The sequence below is a fragment of the Thamnophis elegans genome, chromosome 7 (genome assembly GCF_009769535.1).
Source record: "Thamnophis elegans isolate rThaEle1 chromosome 7, rThaEle1.pri, whole genome shotgun sequence".
Lineage (NCBI taxonomy): Eukaryota > Metazoa > Chordata > Lepidosauria > Squamata > Colubridae > Thamnophis > Thamnophis elegans.
Window position 1 is genome coordinate 43,632,410 of NC_045547.1, and position 27,019 is coordinate 43,659,428.

At 35.5% G+C, this 27,019-nt stretch overlaps 1 protein-coding gene across 2 annotated transcripts in view; it reads right to left on the bottom strand.

The window, feature by feature from the left end:
* SYT1 (synaptotagmin 1) overlaps positions 1-27,019 on the bottom strand; it is a 111,376-nt gene that overhangs the window by 28,347 nt on the left and 56,010 nt on the right. For both annotated transcript variants that reach the window (XM_032221550.1, XM_032221549.1), the window contains exon 6: positions 22,323-22,440. In XM_032221550.1, coding sequence (XP_032077441.1) covers positions 22,323-22,440 — 118 coding nt within the window. The remainder of the gene's footprint in view (positions 1-22,322; positions 22,441-27,019) is intronic.

Consider the following 27,019-nt stretch of genomic DNA (forward strand, 5'->3'; position numbering starts at 1 on the left):
AAATTAATAGGATTTTACCAAAAAAATTCTTTATTCATTGCCAATGGTTGCTTCAATGGACATGAATGCAGACTCTATGACTGGACATACCAGATGGATAATATCAGAATAAAATTGACCACGTAATAGGAAATAGGAGTTGAAGAAGTACAATTCACAATTCTTCCAGATAGAAATTTTGGAACAGACCATGAATTTTATTGCTCTGTCTGTCTGTCTGTCTGTCTGTCTGTCTGTCTGTCTGTCTGTCTGCCTCTCTCTCTCTCTCTCTCTCTCTCTCTCTCTCTCTCTCTCTCGCACGCATACACGCACATGCACACACACACGGATGTGTATTCTAGACAGGTATACCTACAGAATATGAGATCAATGAAAGGACAGAGTCAGTATGTAATTTATGCACAATACCATTGAGGAGCAATAAAAAAGCAAAGTAACTTAATGGAAATCTAGGTTAAAACCCATATTCACAATATTTCAAAGAGGAAAATATCTGAATGCTTTTTAGAGCATTGTTATAATAGTCAGGGAAAGACATAGGATTAAAGCCTTGAGCAACAGAAAATATGTACGCACATTGAATACAAACTTTCAACATCACGCAAGAAAAGAAAGAATTCAGTTGAGGATGTCACAAATAAAGGAAAAATATAAGACAAGAAAAACAAATTATTTTGTAAAGGTATCAGGAGGATCACAAGAATAAGCTATGGTAAAACTACCCTTATCTCAAGTCCTCATGCAAGTAAATATTTTAGAAAGGATGGAAGTATATCATATAGAGATCTGCAGCACTACTCAAGTCATTGTTAATGATGAATAAATACTTTTTTTCTGGAAAAAAGTACTAAGGGACCTTTTTCCAAGATAAGTCTGGCTCGAAGTATCTACAGGCAGTCCTCGACTTATGACCACAATTGAGTCTAAAATTTATATTGCTAAGTGAGAAATTTGTTAAGCGAATTTTGCCCCATTTGTCAACTTTTCTTATCACATTTGTTACGTGAATCACTGCAATTATTAGATTAGTAACTTGGTTGTTAAGTAAATCTGGTTGTCCCATTGATGTTGCTTGTCAGACGGTCAGAAAAGGGGATCACATGACTCTGGGTCACGGCAATCACCCAAAATGAGTCAGTTGCTAAGCATCAGAATTTTGGTCACATGACCAAATAATGCTGCAATGGTTGTAAATGTGAAAAATGGTCATAAGTCACTTATTTCAGTGCTGTTGTAATTTTGAATGGTCCCTAAATGAACTGTTTTAAGTTGAAGACTACCAGTATTTGTTCATCATTAATAATGTTTGGAAATATTTTTGTTTGTTCCCCAGTCCCAAAGAAGATTTTTTTCCTTTTCTAGAAAAAGTAGTTCTACTATTTCTCAGAGATCCCATTTTAACGAATTCAGTAATGAATGAATTCTGGACTCTGTATATTAACCTGTTCTGACCCCATCCTCCGTCCAGTAACGAATGCCGAGACAAACTTAACTGGAGTGTACTTTAATAGCAAGACACCAAAACCTCGGTGGCTGAAAGCCAAGCAAAACAAACAGATAAGGACCTTGGCAGCAACTCAGACAAACTCAGGCAGCAATAAACACAGATAAGGCTTGGCAGCAATCCAGCCTGCCAAGCTCACAGAAATGTCCTCCAACATTCAATCCTGCGTTGACTTCTGCAAAGAGGGCCGTGTGCACAAGTAGCTTTTATAGTCTGGAATGGAGCCTAATGACCACCAGCTGAGTAAAATCACCTCCTGTAATTGTGTAATTGTTCCTGACACCTAGTAGCTCTTCGATGGCGTGCATCCAGGAACAACTCACTACTGGCCTCCGGCTCACTCTCCCTTGTCTCCTCCCCACTGGTCCAAAGCTCAGGTGCCCCCTGGTGGCCAACCACCATCTCTGCGCCCTGCTCAGAGTCGGAACCCTGTCCAGGGTTCTCCACCTCCTCCAGAACCGACTCAGAGGGCCCCTCGCTGTCGGAGTCTGGTGGCAGCTCCAACAGCACCTGCTGGGCCACAACATTAACATTACTGACAATAAGCATAACAAATGAAATTCATTGTGAATGCTTGTCCCAAACATATTTATGAAAACAAAGAAAGTCCTTTTGAAAAAGCATCTGTGGGACAACTATGACACGAATGACTGAGAATCTCTATGGAATGATTCTTTTTGGGTTTTATTGCACCATTGGGGGCTTAACATACAGAAAAAGAAATACTAAAGCAGAGGGAGATTTGCTCCCTCTGAATGACTGAGAATCTCTATGGAATGATTCTTTTTGGGTTTTATTGCACCATTGGGGGCTTAACATACAGAAAAAGAAATACTAAAGCAGAGGGAGATGAGATCAAGAGATGCAAGGGATTAAAACAAAGTAGGTTCACTTCACAACACTTTGTTTACCAACAACAATGCCTTGTTTGAAATGTTTGAAAGTGATATATATTAAGGCTAATGGTCAGAACACATTATAATTCTTCTAAGGAATTTTTCAGGGTAAACAAGAAGTAACCATAACAATGGAATTGGTAGAAACAAAATTCATAATAGGAAAGATAATGAGACAAGGATGTATGTTGTTTCCCTATTTGCTTCAATTGCACACTGAATCTATAATAACAATGTAGTATTGGAAAAGATGACATTAGGCTCTAACCTGGAGATTGAAACACTCAAATTAATTTGAAATATGCAGATGATATCACTTTGTTAGCTGGGGAAGAAAACACCCAGAAAAGCTAATTATGAAAGTTAAAAAAAGAGGAAAATCTGGGTTAATGTTAAATATTGAAAAAACAAAGGTGATGTCAAATGACAGACTTGTGAGTTCTTACTTGACAGTTAAGGAGTGAAGATGGCTGAGGAAGAAGTAGAGAATGATTAATTTTAAAGAGGAAGGTTATAACAGAAATTATTGCAAAGGATAAAGGTATTTCTACGACAATAAAGGTTAAAATAGTTAAAGCAGTGGTTTTTCAGTGATTATCTATATGGCTGTGCAAACTGGGCACTGAAAAAAGGCAGAAGCCTCTGAATTATAAAATTGGAAGTACTTACTAGGAATACTATGGGCTGTGATAACTTGTTCTTGGATAAAATAAACATACGAATAAACATAAGCATCTTTAGGCAATGATCAGCAGGCAATGTGAGCAGATAATAGTTAGGGGAAAAATTCTTGACAGGCTGAAGGAAGCAGAAGAGGAAGAAAAAGATAAATGAGTTCACAGGATGAAAGAGTTCATTGGAATAACCTTAAAAGACCTATGGATTACAATGGGAACGGATTGAGATGGCAAGTATTCCAATAAAAATCTTTGGGGATTTTCTTCACCATATCCGGTCTTGATTAGCTGAAAGAACTTAAGCTTTGGCTTCAAAGATCTGTAACTTATATTTGCAAGAGAAACCAATTTCCAATGGTCAAACACCTACTAATATTTATGTCCTAACACATAGATGAGCCTTTACATTAAACAGACTCACCTTCCGCCCTCCTGGAAGGGCATGCCATGAATGGCCTCTAAGATGGACTTTTCAATACATTCTTATTTCTTACATTACATAACCCATGTATGATAAAATTTTATATGAATATTTTGGAACTTTAACCACAGATAATTAATAATTGATGGACCAATATATTTATGGCAAACCTGATACCACTTGCTATTCTTTTTCTCTTGAATTGCCATTCCCCCCCTCTTAATTCTTAGAAAAGCAGCATCCAGATGATGTCATGGTTACATTTCAGTGACTTCCATTTGGCCTTTTGTGTTATTTTAAGTCTGATCTGTATGTGTTCTTAACAATATAAAGATATTTTAGTTTCAGACTGCCTAGATGGACAAAATAGATTCTAAGACTGCGTTCCCTGAGGAGGTTTCCTAAAGATCACAGAACCAATTCCACACTGAGATCACAGAACCCCAACCTCAGAGGCAGAAATCTAATGTGGAATTAAATCTACAAGCCTCTGCAGCTGATGTACCTTATCTTGTCAATCATTATAGCCAGAAGAGAAGAGAAGAGAGTTGGTGAGAATCAAGCAGGAAATATGCCGAGGGTCATGGTGTTTCTCTTGATCCAAAACTCTACCATATCCTCTCCATAACATCAGTCCAATGAAATAATAAGTATTTTAAGTGGCATAAACGGCTTCTTTTTCAGTGCTTGGAACCAGGAGAGAAGGGAATGACACTCAGTTCTACTTTGCCAGTCTCCTGCCAGGATGATTTGAGAAACCTTGGAGTTCTTTCAGGTCAGGAAGGGTGCAGGACTATCATGTTTCTAATTAAAACATAGAGGGACCCTTCTTGTGCCCTAGTTGAGATATCCTTGTTACAATTCACCTGAAGTTTTAATGAAGACTAGTTTTTTTTAATTAGTCAGAACATATTCCTCAGGTGGTGGGCCTTAATTATTGACTTAATAACTGTAACTATCATTATAGCCATGAAGAAAAAGTTAAAAAAATTAAGGGTAATATTTAAAAGCTGCACTACAGGAACTGATTAATTAATGAGCAATTCATAATTAATCTCCAGCTATGTATTCATTCTCATGTTCCAATTTAATACAAAACAAAGATGCCCAGCTAAGGACACATCCTCACAAATCCGCCATTGTGTTACCTTTTTGGAGGGCAGTCTACAATCATCTTTAGCTACTCAGGTCTTTTCCTTCTTCTTCTGACATGTCTTGTACCAACAATTTGCAATTTTCTAAGTGATGAAGCAGCAGGGCTGGGAACCACCCATTTCTCAGTGGTCACTTGAAGCAGCTGCAGGCATGTCTTCTTATCACTAGCTAATGGCTACCCTACTTCTCTCCCCTCCAGGTCATTTTCGCTCAGCTTCTAAGGGGAGGACAGAAATCTGGTTTATGGAGAGTGCAGGTTTTACTTTTTAAAAAAAAAAAGGAAGAGGACTGTTGAAAATACCACTTTCCTGTTTCTGTGCTGCACAAACATCAATTTGCACTGGGATTAAAACTTGGCTATGTGGTGCTGGTTTTATTCCAAATGAGCATTACAAGTTTTTTTAAACAAAGTTTCATGTGAACATACTATTTTATAGTCTTTAATTTGGGGGGAGGGTTTGATGATATCAACATTGCTTATTCCGACACCACTGTCTCTTAGTCCGTGATCTACCTTCAGAGCTGCCAATATCTCATCAGCGGCATTGTCATCCCTTCCCTTATAACAATTTGGTGTGAAACTATCGAGTTAAGTTGGAGTGAAACTGACAAAAGTTCTGTCTGTTTAATCTTTTATACAGAATGACAGGTCGCAGGTGCAGTGCAGGACTAGGGGTTAAAGCCATAGAAGAGAGATGCTCTGCAGAACCTGTCCAATTATAAATTATTATTCAGATTATTTCCATACTTCTATTTATCAGTCTTCTGGAAGACCGTTATACTTATCTCCAGATATAAGGAGTTGACAGGTTAGCAAGCTGGAGGAGTAATGTGGGATAAAGTAGGATTAAATTGGCAACCTAGCACAAGGGCAACTTGAAAATTGGTTAAAGTCTCCTAATATCTCATGTTGCCGGAAAGGAAAAATGCAGCAGAATAATCCACAATTGTTACTCTAAAATTATACTGCATTAAACCAGTAAAGTTACAAGGCTCACAATTTTAATTACTGAGGCTGTCCAAGAAGTTCATATAATGCTGGCATACTTTTTTTGTCCATTGGCACATTAATACAATATGAGAAAGATGAAGTATTTAAAAAATGCAAAAAAGAAAGTGAGAGCAAGAGAGAGAGAGACAGCAAGTGCCTCTGGTCTTGCTTTGCCATTAGAATAATTCAATCCAAATATCAGGAACTTTGCAAAGTAAAAATATATTTTGAAAAAAACGTATACAGAGGTCCTATATGTGTGAATGGAGAAACAATTATTTCACTTGTAGATGATTGCAGAATAGCAACACTGAAGTAAAAGCATTTTGTGAAATAATGTGCTGTACAGGTGTTGATGGACTATATGTCTTATGCTTTTGGCAAATATATAAATTTAATACAGGTACTCCTTAACCTAAAGGTAAAGGTAAAGTTTTCCCTTGCACATATAGTCCTTCCCGACTCTACAGGGTGGAGCTCATCTCCATTTCAAAGCCGAAGAGCCAGCGCTCTCCAAAGACATCTCTGTGGTCATGTGGCTGCCATGACTAAACGCCGAAGGCGCACGCAACGCTGTTACCTTCCTACCAAAGGTGGTCCCTATTTTTCTACTTACATTTTTATGTACTTTCGAATTGCTAGGTTGGCAGAAGCTGGGACAAGTAACGGGAACTCACTCCATTACGCAGTGCTAGGGATTCAAACCACTGAACTGCCGACCTTTCTGATTGACAAGCTCAGTGTCTTAGCTACTGAGCCACCATGTCCCCATAATCCTTGACTTACAACAGTTCATTTAGTGACCTTTTGAAGTTATAACAGCACTGAAAAAAGTGACTTACAACCATTTTCCATGCAACCATTACAGTATCTCTGTGGTCACGTTATCAAAATTCAGATGCTTGGCAACCGACTCATATTTATGATAGTTGCAGTGACCTGGGATAATGTGATCATCTTTTTGTGACCTTCTGACAAGCAATGTCAATGGGGAACTCAGATTCACTTATTACCTGTGCTACTAATTTAAAAAAGGAAGTGATTCACTTAACAACTATGGCAAGAAAGGTCGTAAAATGAGGTGCTTAGCAACATAAATTTTGGGCTCAAATGTGATTGTAAGATGAGGTCTACCTGTAGTTAATTAAATCTGATTTTTGTAAAAAAATATTTAAAATGTATTGACTGCTACAGCTCTCTGGAGAGATATCAGGTCACAGAACCTAGCTGACCTTGGCTGTTTTTTTCCCCAAACTTTTAAACAAATTTGAATACTTGGATGCAAGACCACAAGGAAATCCTAGAATTGGTACTAGCTGGGAAGTATAAAATAAACTAAAAATTTAAGGGGAAAGCATTCATAAACTTCATGTGAATTGGGTCTAAGTGCCCTTTGGGTTTGTCACTGTTAGGAGGCACATTAAATTCAGGAACATGTTTCAGGCAATACGCCTTCATTAGGTCTACAAATTGGGATCAAATTTCATCATACAAGTCAGTAATCACAGTCACGAAACAGAGCTGTGCAAAGTGTTTAAGCCACATCTGTCTTGGGTTACAATCTTAAAAGGGTATTAGAAGGATGTTAATGCTTTTCTTTCAATGATGACACATTCAGAAGCTATGTTTTATTTTGAGGACAGTGCTAGGCTCATCCTTCCTTTTCCCCTGCAAAGCAATTGGCTCGTTTTTTGTTTATTACATGGTACTATCAGAGACAAATGATTTCAACAAGCAGACAATACCCAGTTTTTTTCATGGTGATGCCACCATCGTATTTGGAATGCCTGCCTGCTACAATTTAAGACAATACAATTCCCTTAGGCTTTTCACATTCAGAGGCAGATTTCATGGAAATTTAACTCAATTTTAGAAGTATAATTGAACTAACAGTCTGTTCTCTTAGAAAGGATGTCCCCTGCTTCATATTATGCAGGGCTGGACAGATGCCAAAACATATTTAAATTTTATTTCAAAGAAAGGCTGGCTTTTTCTAAATGTAATATGTATGCATCGATTGTCATAGACCAGGCAGAAACGTTTGATATGATTTGTTTGCTTTTCTATCTTTTATCAGTATTCACTGTGGTAGAAGAATAAGCAAGAGGTGAAAATATTTAGCAGAATGTAAACAAGCTAAAAAACTACACTCTGTGTGTGTGTGTGTGTGTGTGTGTGTATGTGTTGCAGACTAGTGTGGGGCTCTCTGTAAGCTAATGAGTATTCTTTTACAGAAAGGTGTCAAAAACCCTAGCTGTTTCCCGTTTCTTATAGTCATCTTTCTGAAACTTTGTGTCATTATAATCCTACAACAATAAAATAATTTGCATGATATTTCCCCGATAAAACAAACACAATAAAATAAATATACCACTTTTAAGAATTACACGTTACTCTTCATATCACAAAGTTTCTTAGGTTCCTTCCAATTTCCCATTAGAGCTCTCATGGGTCAAATGAGGGGAAAAACTCAAGAGTAAATTTTTATATTTCTCTCACTTGCACAAACCAGATTATGGTGGTTTTTTTTTTTTTTTTTTAATGTGATGCTTCTCAGTTGCTCTGAGAAGAACCACTTTATCAGGATTTCTGGCTGGTTGAAGAGTATGGAGTGTCATTATGAATGATATTTAAAAGCTGATATAACAAAAATACCTGAGATACGTAAACAAGCCAATAGATACCATTTTCTGAATTATACCCGTAGAAGTCAATTTATTTATTTAGCATATGGCATAAGTACATGAAAGCCAGGAGTCTAAATGTTATTACAGAGTAGATGTTGGCTGCCTAAGATTGCTAGTTCATTCAGTTCACACTTGTGTGCTATCTGGGATGCACCACAGGGAGTGAACTAGGTCCACACACAAAGCAGGTAAAGATATTGTGGGGAAGTGTCAGCATCACCTGGGCCTTTTTCTCTGCTGCTTTTCACCTTGAATTTGGGCTGGTCCAGCACCAGTTGGTTGATTGCTTCTGACGTTAGTCCTACTAGAGTGATACCTATTTATCTACTTACATTTACATGCTTTTGAACTGCTAGGTTGGCAGAAGCTGAGACGAGTGACAGCTCACTCCATCACCCAGTACTAAGGTTCAAACTGCTGGAATGCAGAGAGCTGATCTTCTCTGGCCAACAATTCCAGTGGTTTTAAGCCACTGAGCCACCAGACCTCTTTGTAAATGCCAATGTGAATAGTGAAAAGAATACTGTATTTAGGCGACCAAAGATTTAATATTTCTAAAAATAAATCCTTCTCAGTATGTATTGAGTCAACCCAATACAATTAAAAAATGAAGAAACATAGTTTCACAGAAATATAGTTTACCAGTTGGACTTTTGTGAAAGTTTTTTTTAAAGTTACTAGTAAAGTAACTGAGCAACAAAACAGTACCTTCATCAGATCATAGGTTTCAGGTCAGTCTTGATATTGCATTGAATGGAATGTTACCAAGATCTAAAATTGTTTAACTTGAACCATCCAGCAGGGGCAGTTAATGTGATTTTTTCTAGATCAAATAATAAAAAGTCAAGTTCCTGATATTAGACACACTAACAGTTTCTGCAGAGACTGTGCATGCTTTGGGATTTTGCCTAGAAGGGATTATATGTGTTTGGCAAACTGTATTAAATACAGCAGTATAGATCATGTGGAAGCTTTGTCATAAATATTTTTATTTAAAAAGCATAAGAGATACAGCTCTCTGTAAATTACAAGGAGGCTCAGCAGAATGAAAGGAAGTCCTGCAGAAAATCTTGACTAGCACATTCATCACATCACAGACAAAAGATCTCATAAGAAACATAAACAGGATAAATACTCTTCTCCCTGAAAGGGAAAAAACACTAGAAAGGCAACACATTAAAGTAAGACTGTTTATCAACATTCAACAATGACCGGTCTGGAGAGAAGTAATCTCATCAAACTGGCAGGTTTTGGATATTTATTTTTGTTCAGGAATATGCATCCTATTATCATCCAGATGTTTTGAATTTCAATTATTATCAACTTCAGCCAATGATAAAAAATGTAATGCAAAAACAGCTGCAGGCTATCAGGTTGCTGACTCATGGCCAGTCCATAAAAGTAGATCTCCTTTCTTGAATTTAGAATAGGATTTGAGAAGGGAAGGCAGTTAAAGTGTTTTTTGTTAAGAAAACCAATGTTCCCAAGCACCGATTTTAATTAAATACAGAGATAAAGGAGTCTTTCTTTGACTTAAATGGTTTTCTGATAATGATAGCCTTATTCCAGTGTTAATGGTCCCATAAACAACAATGTCAAATCAAGGATGCCCAAGTAGCTTTACCCCAATGACACACATAACAAGTAATCATTCTCCTGACATGCTTCTCCTGAAATGCTTTTGTGAACAATTTAATACATCTCAGAATGTGGACCATGAACAACTATTCTCACTGTGGATACATATTAGATTGTGAACCCAAGTGATATGGTTATACTGTCCCCTAGAAGCCCATAAAACTCTAATTATGCTTATACTATGTAAATTTGTTATGGCAGGGAATGGGAATAAGGGATGGTATAAAGCTGGTTTGGTGCAAAAGTTCATGTGACTTTAGAATTCACCCTTATGCATGGACAACATCTATTTTGCCCAAAGCAGAACCACTGTACAATTTAAAGGAGCATATTTAAATTCACTGAGAATGAGAACAATTAATCAGTGGAATGATTTGCCTTCAGAAGTTGTGGATCCTTCAACCGAGAAGGTTTTAAGAAGAGATTGGACAGCTATTTGTCAGGAATGATATTAAGTCTCAAGTGGAAGAGACACCAAGATCCCTTCTAACTCTGCTATTCTGGTTTTCTGATATACTGTTAAATTGTGCTAGGATAGTCTCTAAGTTCACAGACATCCAATGTATCTCTGGTCTGAGCACACATTTATTGAAATTCCTTGGAAACCTTTATGGGTTTATTTGTGAATGCTCTGACCTTGGCATTCCATTTGTTAGTATAATCAACACCGTATATTGTGAGATTTCTTTTATAACAAAGGTTAATAAACTAACAAATCAATATTATTTAAACAATGCAGTGCGATATTCTTCACTATACCAAAGAGCAGATGAAAAGAATACATTAGGATAACAAACAGAAAGAAATGTTTAGCTATGAGTCAAGAATTATTACTGAAGTGTGCTACATAATGTGGTGGACAGAGCTGCCATATTTCTTTAATGACAAAAATATTATTGGACTAATTCTGCATTATTAAAATCCCACACATTCACTAACAATATAAATAATAGCATGAAGATATCTATGGATGAAATCATACATTAGCCCCAAGTTTTTAATCTATTTTAAGATTTTCCTTGAAGGTAGTATACCTTTCCAGGCAGTGATGCTCAGGCATTCTCTCCTCTCCCGTGACACCCCACTGATTAAAGCACTTTCTTTCACCCGCCTGAGCTCGTGGCAAAGCTCAGGTGGGCTGCTGCAAGCTCAGGTGGGAGAAAGAAAGTGCTTTAATCAGTGGGGTGTCGGGGGAGAGGAGATAATGCTTAGGCTCCTCTCCCGTGACACCCCACTGACTAAAGCAATTTTTTTCACCCGCCTGAGCTCTGCTGCGGGCGAAAGAAAGTGCTTTAGGCTCAGGCAGGCGAAAGAAAGTGCTTTAGTCAGTGGGGTGTCGGGGGAGACGACTGCCTCACCAGCCATAAACCTCACCGCACGTCACTGTTTCCAGGTCTGAGCTTGTTAATGGAATCCTTGTTTTGCAAATAAAACCATGTATCTTAAAGAAAATCACATTTACCTTTTTAATCAATTCTTTCAGTTATTGGTGATACATTTCAGTGTTTATTTTTGTCCTATAAATCCTTATTTCCAAAACACGAAATAATGACTTTTCCAGCAAGTATTTCAAATAACCCAGCAGGTTTCTACAATATTAAAAATGAATTAAACCTGTTGATGAGTTTACATTCTACTCTGACAAATTGCTTCAAGAAGGTGTACCAACACTGACTTCTGTAATTGGAACCTGCATGATTTATGAATTTAGTGCCTGACTGCTCCTGAAGTGAAGGCAATTTATTATTATTTATCTTCTAGTGGGAAAAGTGGTAGCATCTTTATCTTAACTTATTCTTGTAATATAGCTAATTATCCTTTGCCTTTTATAGACAGAAAAAAAAAACAAAGTTGAGAGAAATTTCACTATGGCACAGAATGACAAGTTATAAGCTACACACTCACCTTAAGGCTATACTTTACAGCATATCATTAAGGCGTATTTGGCAAGGTAGGCTGATGTTAGCAAGTTACAACTTAAACCATATATTTTACATCATAATATGGCTGAAAGGCTGATACAGAAACAATAGGTATGATGTCTTTATGCTCTTTGTGCCAGAAATGAATAAATAAATAAATGTATTTGTTACTGATACTTCATTCTAGAAATAAGCTTTTGGGCAAAATACTAATTTTGCAAGACAAAGAAGTAATGTTATTGATGCCATTTAGATGCCTTTTCATAAACATTTAAACTGAACACTATCGACAACATACGTCTTCTGTTACAGTTCACTTATTACATTAACCCATTATCACTAACAAATGCATTTAAACAGATAAAACTAGTACAACTATTACTTTTAAGAGGTCCTCTTATTATATTATATTATAGATTTTAATGGCCAGGCCAATAGGCTATATAAGGCATGTCAGACATCATAGGGTTGTTTAAATTTCCACTTCTGACAGTACAGCTTGTGAGGAATCTCATTTTGGAAATCCCTCTGCTTTCCATGGAAGCTGCTGATAGACTGACAGATAGACAGACTGGCATTTTTGATCACACATTATGGGAGACCTGATAGTGCAGTGGTTAGAATGTAGTATCACAGGCTAATTCTGCCCATAGTTTGATCCTGACGGGGCAGGATATTAACTCAGCCTTCTAGCTTTCTAAGTTTGATAAAATGAGGATCTAGATTGTTGGGGATAATATTTATTGTAAACTGCTCTGGCAATGCTGTAAAGCACTATGGGCAGTACACAAGTCTAAGTGTTATTGCTATTGTTACCTTTTGAAATATTTCACCATTACTACTGTTTAACTTTTCCCATAAAGTTTATTCAAATTTTACTTCAAAATTATTATTGGGAAATTTAGGACACTTGTAGTATTTCAATAATATTAAGTTTACAATTGCTACTTTAAGTTTTTTTGTATTTTCATCTAGCTATCAAAATAGAATGCCTGCTTTGCATAATTCATGAGTTTTCAACATCTCTATAAAAATCATATTCTAAACCCTTTTTTGTAACCCTTTTTGAATGTGAATAGTGTGTTTAAAATAGATTTCTAATTGCAGAAAAGTGTAGTTTCATTTTACATGCAATATAATTTGAATCTGGGAAAGCTTCATTTACATGCTGTGAAAAAGGGACGCAAAAAATTGATTAGATTTTCAGCATATAACAAGGATAAAATTGTTAGAACTGACTTGAAGATAAATCCAATATATGCTGCAAAATTTGTTAGTTTTAGAATGATCACTAATTAATTTCTGCATCAGAAAAACAGCAAAAAGGCACACATGCCTCAGTATTTGACATAATGATGCTATGGTGAGAAGCAAAGCTAAGTAAATAGACTCAATTCTGTATGGATATAGCTATTAGGTAGGCAAATGATTTTTTTCCTTTGTTTGATTTCTCTACCTAAGACAGAGGTGGGGAATTATGGCTCCTTTATGACTTGAGGACCTTGGAGTACTCATCTCAAATGATCTAAGTGCCAGAGCTCACTGTAACAGCATTGCCAAAAAGGCATTAAGAGTTGTTAACCTAATCTTGCGAAGCTTCTTCTCCGGTAATATTGAACTGCAAACTAGGGCATACAAAACTTTTGCTAAACCAATTCTTGAATACAGCTCATCTGTTTGGAACCCGCACTGCATATCAGACATTAATACAATCGAATGAATCCAGAGATATTTCACAAGAAGAGTCCTCCACTCCTATTCTCGCAGCAGGATACCTTATGCCACCAGACTTGAAATGTTGGGCTTAGACAATCTAGAACTTCACCGCCTTCAATCCGACCTAAACGTAGTACATAAAATTATCTGCTACAATGTCCTACCTGTCAATGAATACTTCAGCTTCAACCACAACAAAGCTCGAGCGCACAATAGATACAAACTTATGTTAAACCGCTGCAAACTTGATTGCAGAACATACGACTTCAGTAACAAAGTTGTCAGTGCCTGGAATGCACTACCTGATACTGTAGTTTCTTCCCCAAAGCCCCAAAACTTTAACCTTAGACTGTCTATTGTTGACCTCACCCCATTCCTAAGAGGTCTTTAAGGGGCATGTATAAGCGCAACAGTGTGCCTATCATCCCTGTCCTAATATTCCCTTGTATTCATATTCATTTCATTTAAACATAATCATGTTTATACTTATATCTGTTATTTAATTCATGCTTGATGAAATAAATAAATAAATAAAATAAATTATGTAAGTTGAAGTGCACAAGTCATAAAAGAGCCATAATTTCCCATCTCTGACCTAAGAAATGAGAATAAAAATCCTATATAAAGATTTTTTTTCATATGATTGAATATGCAGCTATATATGAGAAAAATGCAATGGGAAGTAAAAAGCAAAAAAGAATATGAAAACAGAAAGTGTGGAGACAGTCTTGGAAAATCATATCTATTCTGTGACCAATTATTGTTTTTTTTCCCCACATAGGTTTGTTCTTACTTAAATGATTATGGGCAGGCAATATGAAAAATCTTACAAACTTTGTCCCTTTTAAAAATTAATAAGATACTGGATTTGAACCTCCCTGTATGAATGTTATTGATGAATAGTTTTATTTATTTTCCTTTTCTCTCTCTTTCCCCTTTTAATGAATATATTTTTGTATTAACATATTGCATTTAAAAATAATTTTATTTATTGTAAATTGTAAAGATCTGATATCAAATAAAGTAATATATAGTAAAACTGAAAATGGTTTAAACAGATAACTATTTAGTTTCAAGAATATCTATCTATCTATCTATCTATCTATCTATCTATCTATCTATCTATCTATCTATCATCCATCCATCCATCCATCCATCCATCCATCCATCTATATTGTAGAGATTGACGGCATCCCTCCCCCCCCCCTTTGGGCATGCAGATTTGTCCTGCAGAGACACAGCTAGCCTGGGCCAAATGCTGAGCTCTTGAAGCAGAGCTGCTTCAAGCATAATAGACATGGACATGAGGAACAAGCCAGACTGGTTACAAGATCACAGGCAAAACAACAAATGAATCTGGTTGATATATCAAATGTGCCTGTGAGGCAGAGGAGCAGTGGTGTGTAGGAGGAGACCGGAGACAATGCCATTAAAGTAACATCAGACAGCTCAGCGTCATTCCCTGGGGAGGAGCAATCCAAGCTGTGCGCACTAGGAGAGGAAGCAACAGGAGTTACGCCTCCATCGATTAACATGTCTGAAGCAAAAACGATAGAGCTAATTACAGATGGGAGGCAGGTGGATGGGTCTATCACACATGCAATGGCCAAATTGATCAATGATGCATAAAGCCAAATATCTCTTCAATAGTAGTTTTTACACTCTGACAATGTTAGCAGAGGCTAACGAAAGCTAAGTGGATAATATATTTTATATGGAATGGAATGGAATAGAATAACAGAGTTGGAAGGGACCTTGGAGGTCTTCTAGTCCAACCCCCTGCTTAGGCAGGAAATCCTACACCACTTCAGGCAAATGGTTATCCAACATCTTCTTAAAAACTTCCAGTGTTGGAGCATTCACACTTCAACTTGCTGAAGGCAAGTTGTTCCACTGATTACAGTAATTGTTCTGTCACAAAATTTCTCCTTAGTTCTGATAGTGATGGGATACATACATACTGAGTCCATATCAGTAACAAGCATGTGCTATTAATGGATGAGTTACTTTATAGTAGCGATTTCCAAACTTTTGGGCTTGACGGGCATATTTGGGAACATTATTAAGTACTTCCACAAAATAACTATTTAGCAGGCTTGCTCATTAACAAATGGCTAACATGGATAAATGCATCAGAGTATAGGCTAGTCTGAAAAATTAGAAAACATACAACAAGCTGATGGCAAGTTGCTTTTGTAACTGTTTACATGAAAATAATATGGATGTAATAGATTTCTCATATTCTCTGGAATATGAATTAATAAACAGTTGCATAACACTGCAGAACAAGAGCGTATGGATAATGCATAGCCAGTTCCCCCTTAAATCAAGACATTTTGTGACATTTTGGTTGCTGTCAGGAGGCTTGACAGTGGACAATCTCTGTCGTCTGGAGGGCTGAGCTTTATTTGAGGGTGGATTGGCTTATTTGCCACCATCCCTAGGTACCACTCCTGAAGGAGTGGGTACAGGCATTCTTAACTGTCATTTTGTAAGAAAGTTGTTTTTGTTTGAGGTCTTAAATACATATTTGATTGTGGAGGTGAAGGCAGACAATCCATACTTTGCAATATGCCAACTTCTGACTACTATTTGATTTACTTCCCCACCCCCCAATCAGGTCAAGAGCTAAATGGGGAGTTATTTGCAAAGTGGTGGCATAGATGCAGGATGACTAAGATTATCAGCTGAAAATCAAAGCTTCAAGGAGAACTTTCAACAAATACCATGAAAATGTGACCAGGCTGTGAAATATTAACCAACTGACAAAACATATAACATAATAGTTAATAAGACTTATGGGGAAAGTGCTTAAAGAATCAGTGTTAAACATGCCATGTCACTGATGCATGCAACATTTTAATATGGTCATTTGTAGAATATGGGTAAAATTGTTCAGATAATTATTATTATTATAAATAAGAAAAAGAGGGAAATGAAGAAAGTTCATATGATCAATAGTAGTCATCTCTATATGAAGCTGTCAAAGTGGAGAGCTGAGAAAAAACAGCAATTATATAGAAAATAGGGGCAGCCTACTGGCGTCCGGCAGCTATCCAGACTTTTGAATTCATGAGATGCAGATCCTAATTTTCTTCAAGTTTCTGGCTGGACTGAACTAATGGTAGTTCCTTCTACCACTTATTAAGTGGCACAAGGGATATATTTGTATGCCTATGTTTTACATGTCAAATTGAGGTCTCATGATAGACTATTAGCATACTATTTCAAATTATAGAAAACACAGCCCTATAAAATCTTATTATATTATTAAATTTGAATCTGTAGGGTCAAATTAAATGTTACCTGAAGATGAATCTAATAGGTGTAGGTATTGCTATAGATCAATATTTTGTATGTTAGATTTTAACACATTATACCAATTAAAATAAATGGATCAATGATCAATTATAGACAGAAACATGGATCTGATCTGGACTATGTTGAGAAGTAAAGCAAAGATTTGAGTTCTTCATTCAAAGGATTAGATTCCTTATGTTTGCCCTTGAATAAATTTAAATTAAAATACAACTTTAAAAAACTACATCTGTACTCACTTTCATTTGGAGGAAGGTTGAAGATTCCTGTTCTCCATCTGAATTTGCCTGTTGCAGCAAATCACTTTATCTTTCATTCAGAGACAAAGCATATTAGCTTTGGATTTTATTAACTAATGGAGTCCAGGTGTTCAATTTAATTAAAGATTAAACAAGCAATTTATATCCAATGGGGCATTTTTTGCTTGTAGAGATAATTTTCATCAACAGTAGTAAATAGTTTCTGTAAGTAGCAGGGCATGATTTGTTTTGAGCTTTCATTTAATGTACTTTAATTAAATGTAAGACATGAATGTATTTACTGCTAAAATGGAACTCTCTGGACCTATTTCAAAATGGATCTATTCAGGGCTACTAGAAAGTTCAGAAGCCACTAGATGGCAATAAAGACATGCAGAAAATCATTTTCTTTTTTTACCATCTGGGACTGATTGTCTGTAGTTGGAGCTTTAGTCCATCTTCAACTGGAAAGATTTGAACATATTTTCAAAACTATGCTCATGAGAAGAAACCCTAGATTGTTAGCCTTCAAGATCTCAGGTTGTTTTACAAAGCTGGACAAGTAGGATTTGGAAATATTTGCTTCTACTATTAACCTAACTTACAATCGCTAATTGTGTTATAGTTTGAGAGGAGTGGAACAAGCTTGTTTTAAGGTTACTGTAACTGAGTCACTAGATATTCAAAAAGAGGTATATTATATATACAAGGTTGATTTTATAAATTAATCCAGACAGTTATCCAAGAAAATATATTATGGATACTTAGTATTTACTAAATTATGGAACATTACAACTCTCTGAATCAAGGAAGCACAGTATCTTTTGTTCCAGGCTGATTAATATAATGCAAATTGATCTGTCTTAAATTCTTCTGCTTGTAGCGGTAAACCCATATACAGATGATTACACTATATGGATTAGAAATAATAAAATGGACATTGCTTGAGCAAGTTAAGTGAAGTTTCAATTAATGACTCAGTTTTCATGGAATAGATTGGGGACTCATTTTAAAATAGATTCATATGTAGACATTTCAAAATTTAATAACTCTACAAGAAATAGGAAGAATTGTGTGTGTGTTGTTTGCTGCCAAAAAAGCCAGTGTAGTCCTAGGCTGCATCAACAGAGGAACAGTAACAAAACCATGTAAAGTATTAGTATTGCTATACACTGCACTTGGAATATTGCATCCAATTTTGATTATCATGATATAAAAATATTGAAATTCTAAAAAGAATACGGAGAAGAGCAACAAATGTGAATACAGTACTAGAAGCTAAAACATATGATGAACGTTTGCAAGAGCTGGGTAAGTCTAATCTAACAAAGAGAAGGGGTACTGGTGACATGATAGCAATCTTCCAATATTTGAGGGGCTGTCATACAGAGGAGGGTGACAACCTATTTTTCAAAACACCTGGGGGCAAGACTTGAAGTAATGGATGGAAATGTACCAAGACACATCCAGCTTAGAAGTAAGAAGAAATTTCCTGACACTGAGAACAATTAATCAGTGGAATGAGTTGCCTTCAGAAGTATTAAATACACCAACACTGAAGGTTTTGAAGAAGAGATTGGACAGTTCAGAATGATATAAGGATTTCCGGCTTGAGCAGGTGGGTTGGACTAGAGGATATCCAAGGTAACTTCCAACTGTTATTCTGAATTCTTTTTCAAGTGTTTCAAAATCGGGAATTTCCAAATAATTATAGGAAAGCACTTTTCTTCCTTTTGTAGGGATCCATCTGATGATGTGTATGATTTGTACAAACAAAACCAAAACATATTTTGCAAGGCATTCAAAATGTGGTTCTATCAACTAACCTGGACTCTTGACTGTATTCATGGTTAACTTGAAAATAGGATGTTATGAATGTCATTGGCAGCTATTTTATGTTACTGATGTTGTTTTCTAAATTTTGCTTGTTTTATCTGTTATTTACTTTTTAATTGTCAGCTGCCCAGAGTCATTATATGAAATGAATAGCTGTATATATTAATAATAAATAAATATCTTTGCCTTTAGAATCTATTACAGTATATATCAGCACTGGAGTCAATAATATTCAAACTATATTGACAGTTCAAGGAACATAGTTGAATTTGAAGGCAGCTTTTTGTTCCTACTTTTAGAATTTGTAGGACTTCCACTTTCTGAGTGGCTTTCAGTTATGTTGTAAATCAATAACAATATTTTAGCTATGGAAGGTATTTTGGATGGCCATTTGAAAGAACAGTAGTTACTTGATTAGGGAAGTAGGATATTAAAAAAACAATCTAATGCATATTATTTGGTTACAAAGCAGATACTTGTAATGATCGTTTTACAATAATTTTTGTTGGGTCCCAGGACATATAGGTATTATGGGGAATGAAAAAAGAGATTATACAGCTAGGGAGGATTTGTTTACTTCTGATGTGGATGTTCCTTAACTCTTTTGGAAATCAAATGCGGACTTAAATGGGGGTTCAGAAATAAACAGTGGGAAAATAGACATGCTGAAAGACACTTTATTTCTGCACTGATTTGGATGTGTTTTTTTTGGGAGGGGGTTGATTGTCAGGATCAGGTGAAGCACATTAGTCTTTTCAGAGCCATTCTAGGTTTATAATACATTAAGTTTGAGTCGCTACAGCTGGGAAGAGGTACAATAGATGATATTTGTGGAGCAGAAAAAAACCTCATTCATTTTCTTTGATACTCCTGATATTATAATAATGATAAAAACAAGGACTTTCCATGTTGTGTATTTGAATTCTTTCTTAACTACTGATATACAAGCTACTTTGCCTTTCTTGAGAATAATTTGATGGCATTCCAGGAGTTATGATTTTTTGGACGATTAATGGAATGTAAAGATTGTTTTGATAAGTGAAAATAACAGCAGTAAACTGGCGATGAAGTTTTCTTTGCTTTGCTATTTCTCTCAGGAAAAAAGATGAGCTTAAATGTGCCAATCTTTTCCCACACCTGCATATCAAACTGTATTAAATAAGGAGATTTGCCAAGGGAGCATACGCAAACAAACAAAATCTTTTGTGAAACGAGGAGTCAGAATGCAAGTTTCTGGCCAAATGCAGGGGTAATCCCAATTCCTCTGATTTATACTACATACTCAGGCATAACATCTGAATAGAAATATTCTGGATATAACACCAAGCTTCACTATCAGGATTTTATATGCCACTCTGCTTAATATTAGCTTGTGCAGAACCAACAATGTCTTAGAACTGTTTGTATAGCTACTTTGTTGACATTGCCCAGAAAGTCGGCAATTCTACTTAAATTAAAAGAATTGGATGTGGGAGGAAGAATGTGTCATTTCTATCTTCATAAGGCAGAATCTGATCCCCTGCTGTGTTCCCAATATGCTCCCCACTTTCTTCTACATATTTCTTCCCCTTTTCTTCATGAAACAGCAGCTTCATTTCACATCCATTTTTTTCATACTCTTTCACATCTTCCCACTCACAGATACACACAAATGCAACTCTACATTATTTTCTTCTGCTGATAATGGATTTCTCTGGTGACAGCAAGTGCTGCCAAATATGTGGGTAACATTTAGTTTAAGTTCAAACTGAATTCTTCACCTCTATCATGATGTACAACTTGCTCAGTAGAAAAACTGGAAAAAGCAATTTTGTGTCCATTATAAAATAACTTGCTTATTCCCCTACCCCTCTTCTATATAGAAGACCTTGCAGTTTATTCACAATAACTTGCATGAAGATTTCCAAAAGTGGTCTTGGAAGCTAAGAAATGACTTCACTATTAAGGAGGGAGGTTGACATGAAAAAGATACTCTTCTGGAAAAATGTATATTGAAAACATACATACACACCTCACAATTCTAATTTCCTTGGGCAATGTGCTAATCAGGTGTATTACTTACATTTCTTGTGTTTCCTACTCTTCTGTAATATCTGACAATTTAGGCTATGAAAAGGCAAAAGTACTCTGAACTTTTTAATGCTACAGTGATCAATTGTTCCCCTTGCTTTAGAATAACAAGAGGCTTGTTGTTATAAAGAAAACATAGCTAGAATTACACATTTTTACCACAATGTTTTTAAAAATGATTTTCTGCAAAAGGATTTATAGAAAGATTTATACAATCTGAAGAGAAACCATCACCTAAGCAAGCAAATATACATTTTCTAACTATTTCAGTCAATTATCATAGAAAATATATAGTAATAATTATTTTCATTGTTGTAATAGTTATAAAAACAATGATGTTTTGTATACAAACATATTGATATTCAAGCATTATAAGTAAGATTTTGCTAATTCCCTAGCAAATGAACCGCTGTCCTTTAGTGCCGGCCATAACACAACATTGGTTACTTTAGTGGAAATAGTTGGATATTGATCAGACAGCAAAATAATACACATAGAATTCCAGCAGCCAGTCTTCCATATACACTGAAATGGGATGTGATAAAATTGGAATGAATATTTCTGTAAGATAACATTATGTGACATTGTAGAAACTATCTCTGTCTCTCTAGTATTACATGGACAATATATTGAGAAAGAGGACTATTTTATAACTGCCTACCAGAACTGCTAAAAGCAAGACATTAAACCAACCCAGTCAAAAATTCCTATACAACATTGGCATTATAATAGATGATCATGGTAAACCTTCTATTCAATTATAGGTAACTGTATTTTAGAACTGAACACTTACCCACATTTCTTGATTGGGCTTTCAGTACTGCAATGTATTGAAGCATTCGAACAAAACACTGGGTCTAATTTCTGTGCTGCTCTTGATAAGCACAGGTGAGGAATTACATAGGAACAGACGTGCTGTATATCCAATCTATTCAAAACTCACATTGCTGATATAGCTGTCATATTGCATATACATTTCATTCCTGCATATTAACAATAACTCACATATTCTAAGAACAAGAAACCATTAGGCATTGCTGTGCAGTGCTTCAGCTTTTAATTGTAAGACATGTTTTGTAATGTGTGGGAGTGCAAACTCAACATCTCCAGCTTTAATGAGGTGCAAACTGGTGTTTATGTTCTTGCATGTTCTGGAGCACCTCTTTGAATTGAATTGGAAGCTTGCATGGCCCCACTACTAAAAAGCATATCAGGTACATTTTCTACTATATGCTTCCTGCCATCAACTTACCTGATAAGCCTCCCACGTCCATCTTCTTCAGATTCTTTGCTTCTAAGATGACAACAGTCAGCTTGCCAGCAGTAGGCACATAGCGGAGAGAGAAACAGATGTCACCTAGCTTCTCTTGCTGCAACAAAGCAAAGGGAACTGTAAGTAGATATATATCAGTATATTGCTTAAAACCAAAGGTTAACACATTTATTTTCTAAAACACTTTTGTAAAATAGTGACCTCTATGTTAATCTGTTAAGAAAACAAGGTATCTCAACATTCATGAAGTGCTTTGTTATAGCCTGAAGCAATAACTAGAAAAAAATCTGCTCTTATTTCTTATCAGTTCTTGTGATATTATACCTGTTAAAAATACTGGTAAATTCAACATTCAATCTTTGATTTATAAGTGGGGTCTTTCCCACTTCTGTAACAATGAGAAAACAAATGCCTGTGAATATATATTTATTTAATTAAAAGCAACTGTTAAAACTTTAATCTCCTTGCAGATGAAACTGGTGTATTACATTTTTAAAATTTATAAACATGGAAGATTTTGTATGTAAAAAAAGATCTCGATATTAATCCTGCTCAAATGTCATATTTGAATTGAACTTAGAAATAAAGGTTCTGTGCCAAACTCAGTTTCAGGTAGCACAAAATGATCTTCAACACATTAGACCATTGTTTCTCACCTTTGGCAACTTTAACATGTTTGAATTTCAGCTCCCAGACTCCCCAGCCAGCCAACTGCATTAGACATAATTCATCATCCCATTGATCTATATCTTATTGTTTATATTAGGACTTAGATCTGAGTAATTATTTGAATTGTGGATATACATTTTCATTAAATTTAATATTACAGAACTATTAATCAGTTCTTCCAATAATACTGTACTGAGGCTATATCTAAAAGCCAGACAATTTGAGAACCAGATATTACATCTAAAACTTCAATTCTATTTTTTTCACCTTTCAATGACTATAGTTATTTTGTCTCTCACATTTGCTTCAAATATGTTAAATATACTAATTCCATAGAAATTCCTAATAGAAAAATGCAGTCATGGCTTCTCAGTACGGCAGCTGATGCCTGACTCATTTCAAATTTGTATTTTTCTGCATCCACAAATGTGTTAATTGTTAGCTCACTGCTTGCTGCTGTAAATTATTAGCGACCCTTTTAGCACAAATATTAGATTAGTCGCGATAGTCATCAGCACATCATTAGTTTTGTTGTCAAAAAACAGTGAACTGTACTGAGCCTTGTTATATTCTGAAATAAACGGAACAGTTTTGAAAGATAAAGTATCAGTCATAATTTAGCAAACAACAAAAGTGTTGTCCAAATAGACACAATGGTCTCTTCCAAATGTCAACATGAGTTCAGAGGTCAACTAAATATATGAGAATTTTCTATGGTTATGATGAACAATATTGCATTACTAAAGGCATTCAGCACACAAAAGTTAAGCAGCCACTACAAAATGACAAAAGCTTTCTATTAAATGCAAAAATAAGTATATCTGAGGCTGGAATGATAAGAACAAGAAGAGACTTCATGCTGCTCAGTAATGATCATTAAAAGAATCTGCTGCTGTGATCTTAGATCTATGCTACTTTAGTGGGATAAGAATATTACTTTAAAAAACCCTACAGAATCAGGTTATGCTTAAACAACTCTAACTAAGCATTTTAGGCCTCTGATCTTTCTTTGACAGATAGTTCTCATTAAATACACTCATTATGAAGTGTAGTATAATTACACAATTACCTTGGGGGATATGATAATAAACCTCCTTGAAGACAATCTTCTGTATGCTAGAAGACAACTACATAAAAGGACAGATGGGAGTCTTCAATATCTTAAGGTAAGGGTGTGCTACTGAATCAGCTTCTAAGGACAGTTCTCAGTTTCTGTCTAATTTTGCTTAATAGGTTTAAGTACAGCCAGGTTGAACATTACCACTGATATTAATCATAAATACAAGCCGCCAACAAAGCCTGCTTCCATACTTTTCAGGTATCAGCTAAGGCTGGAGTATCTCATCGGATATACAACTTTGCGCTCTCATAAATGACTACTGTTTGGGACTTCCTATGGAAAATGGCAGACTGAAGAGATTGCCTGAAGTGGCAGCCCACACCTAGCTATGTTTTGGGGGCACAGGCAGGTTTTCTGGAGCAGAAGAATTCTTTGGATGTTAAGGAAAATCCAAAAAATTAACCCGCAAGTGACCTGCAAGTCCTCCAGACAGCCAGTGCTTGCGAGATAAATCGAGAGAATATAGACAATAGAAAAAATAGAAAACAACCTCATCTGTACAGTATTTTTGTTTTTTTGTAGGAATCTGTAGTGAGGGGTTTCCTGAAAATACAATTTTTTGCCTGAAAACCAAAACTAGAAACTGTGTAACACAGTCACAATTAGGAAACATATTCTTTAGTATCGGCCCTCTTCAAATCAGTACTTTCTGAATTCTTAAGTACTGTATTCTCTGAATATTTAAATGTTCATAATCACTGCTTTGCTACCTTGCAAATGCCCCCTGTGGTTGGACTTCCACCCTGCATTTCAGATTTTCCTACTGCATCTTATGAGCACAACCAAAAGAAGATGCACAAGCCTATTTCTAATGTTGCTTTATCAAGTACCAATCACCATATCTTCACCATGGCCTTTGGAGACAATAACAGATGCCCTGTTCTTTCTTTCTGTTCCCTTCTGTTAGTTTTGTTTACCATTGTTGTTCTTGTGTTGTATTTGTTTTTACTGTGGTTCTTTATTTGTAAATGTTTTAACAGGTGTAAGCAGCCCCAAGTCATTGGGAGTTGGATGACATAGAAATTTAATAAATTATTATCAAATATTATCAAATTCTTAGAACATGGTATGCTATATCTGTTATATAATCTATTAAAATAATGTGGTGGTTAATATGCTGATATAAAGTCATATACTTGTGATTTTCAATGATAATTGAAAATCCCTGCCAGATTAAGGAACAGAGTAATGTCTCTCTAGGGGTGATTATTTCACAGAGGTATGTTATTGTTATTATGATTAAGTTTCATTTTCAGATATAATTTAGTTTAGCCAATTGCTGGGATCACTGGATGGAAACATCCACCTGGAGTTAAAATGGTCCTACCGGGAGGTTCACCGAGGTTAACTTTTTTCTTTTGAATGTTCAATTGCCAATCAATTCAATTGCTCCTTCTGCTTTAAGCAGCCTGATAATATACATAAAATTGCTCCCACTGAACAGAACATAAATGAATTCAAAGCTTTAATAGATCACACCAGAATAATGTTCTTCTTTACAAGAAAAGGTCAGTTAAAACCCACTGAGCCAGCAACTGTTCTGTTAGCTAAAGGCTCCAAGTGATTAACATTTTGACAAAGATTTTTTTACTTTCCCTATCCATATTCATTTTAATAAAAAGGCAGAGACAACAATAAACAAAATAAAACCATAATATTCTCATTTATTTTATTGTTCTTAGGACTCCTTAGGGTGTTTATGATTCTTTATGAACTGACAAACAACAAAATATTTAAGCAGAGCTTCATTTTTAGTGCCAAACAGGTCTTCTATATATTTTTCCAGTAGATATTTATTTTATTTTTAATGTCCCCATTTTTTCATAAAGTTTTACTTCTTTTCTGTATCTTTCTTAAATCAATCCATCCCTATTTTGTTGTTCCTTTCACTTTCTTCTCATTGCAGCTATTTATCTCTTCTTGTTTTCTGTATATCTCAGGATCAAACTTCTGTCTAGCTAACATTTTCCCTTTCTGTTTTCAATGTGTCAGCAGACAGCCATTTTCTTTAACTTTTAGAACCCTTTTACTTGCAAATCTTTAATTGGGTTTAAAATTTCAGTCCAGAGTTCTTTAGACACTCTATATAATTTAATCCATTACACATATTCTTTACCTACACAAGATATTAATATGGATTTTTAAAAAAGAAATATAATGATAAGATGTTACAAGTTGCCATACTGTACAACCATTCAATATTTACCTCTAATGCATCTTTGATTGGCGCATGAACATGGACTCAAATTGAGATAATTTTACCATAGTTTTGATTGAACCAAGCACTGATGTTGACATCATTTCCTTAATGATAATTTCTACAATTGTAGAAACAATTGAACAACAGAAAAGCTAAGTATTTGTGATGTGAAGTGATCCATTCTAGTACATTTCAGACAGGTGATTCTACGAATGCTCAATCTAAGTATTTCTGTTCCAAGCTTAATCTTCTCTTCCCTCTTTTTCAAATATTCCATATTCTAATGGAATACATGATTTTCCAGCATTAAGCTTTCCATTCACATCCAGGAACACCAGCAATTGGATGTCCTTTGGATTTCCCCTCTTCTTTTTTCTTAATAGTTCATTACATACTTTCCAACCTGGGGATTTGTCTTCTAGTTTCAGATTCACATTATCCTGCATGTAAATGCCCATTCGGTTTTCTTGACAGAATAATGGAACATGATGTTAGCTACTTTTACAGGTATCATTTTTATACTTTTATACACATAAACTTACTATTGATACTAACAAAATCATTATTTTATAACTTTCTTTTTTTAGGGACAGCACAACTTCAAGACTATAAAAAAGAGGCACAATACAGGGAAGGAAAAGCACAAAAACAAACAAAGCAAAAGATGAAATAAATGCACCAAATGAA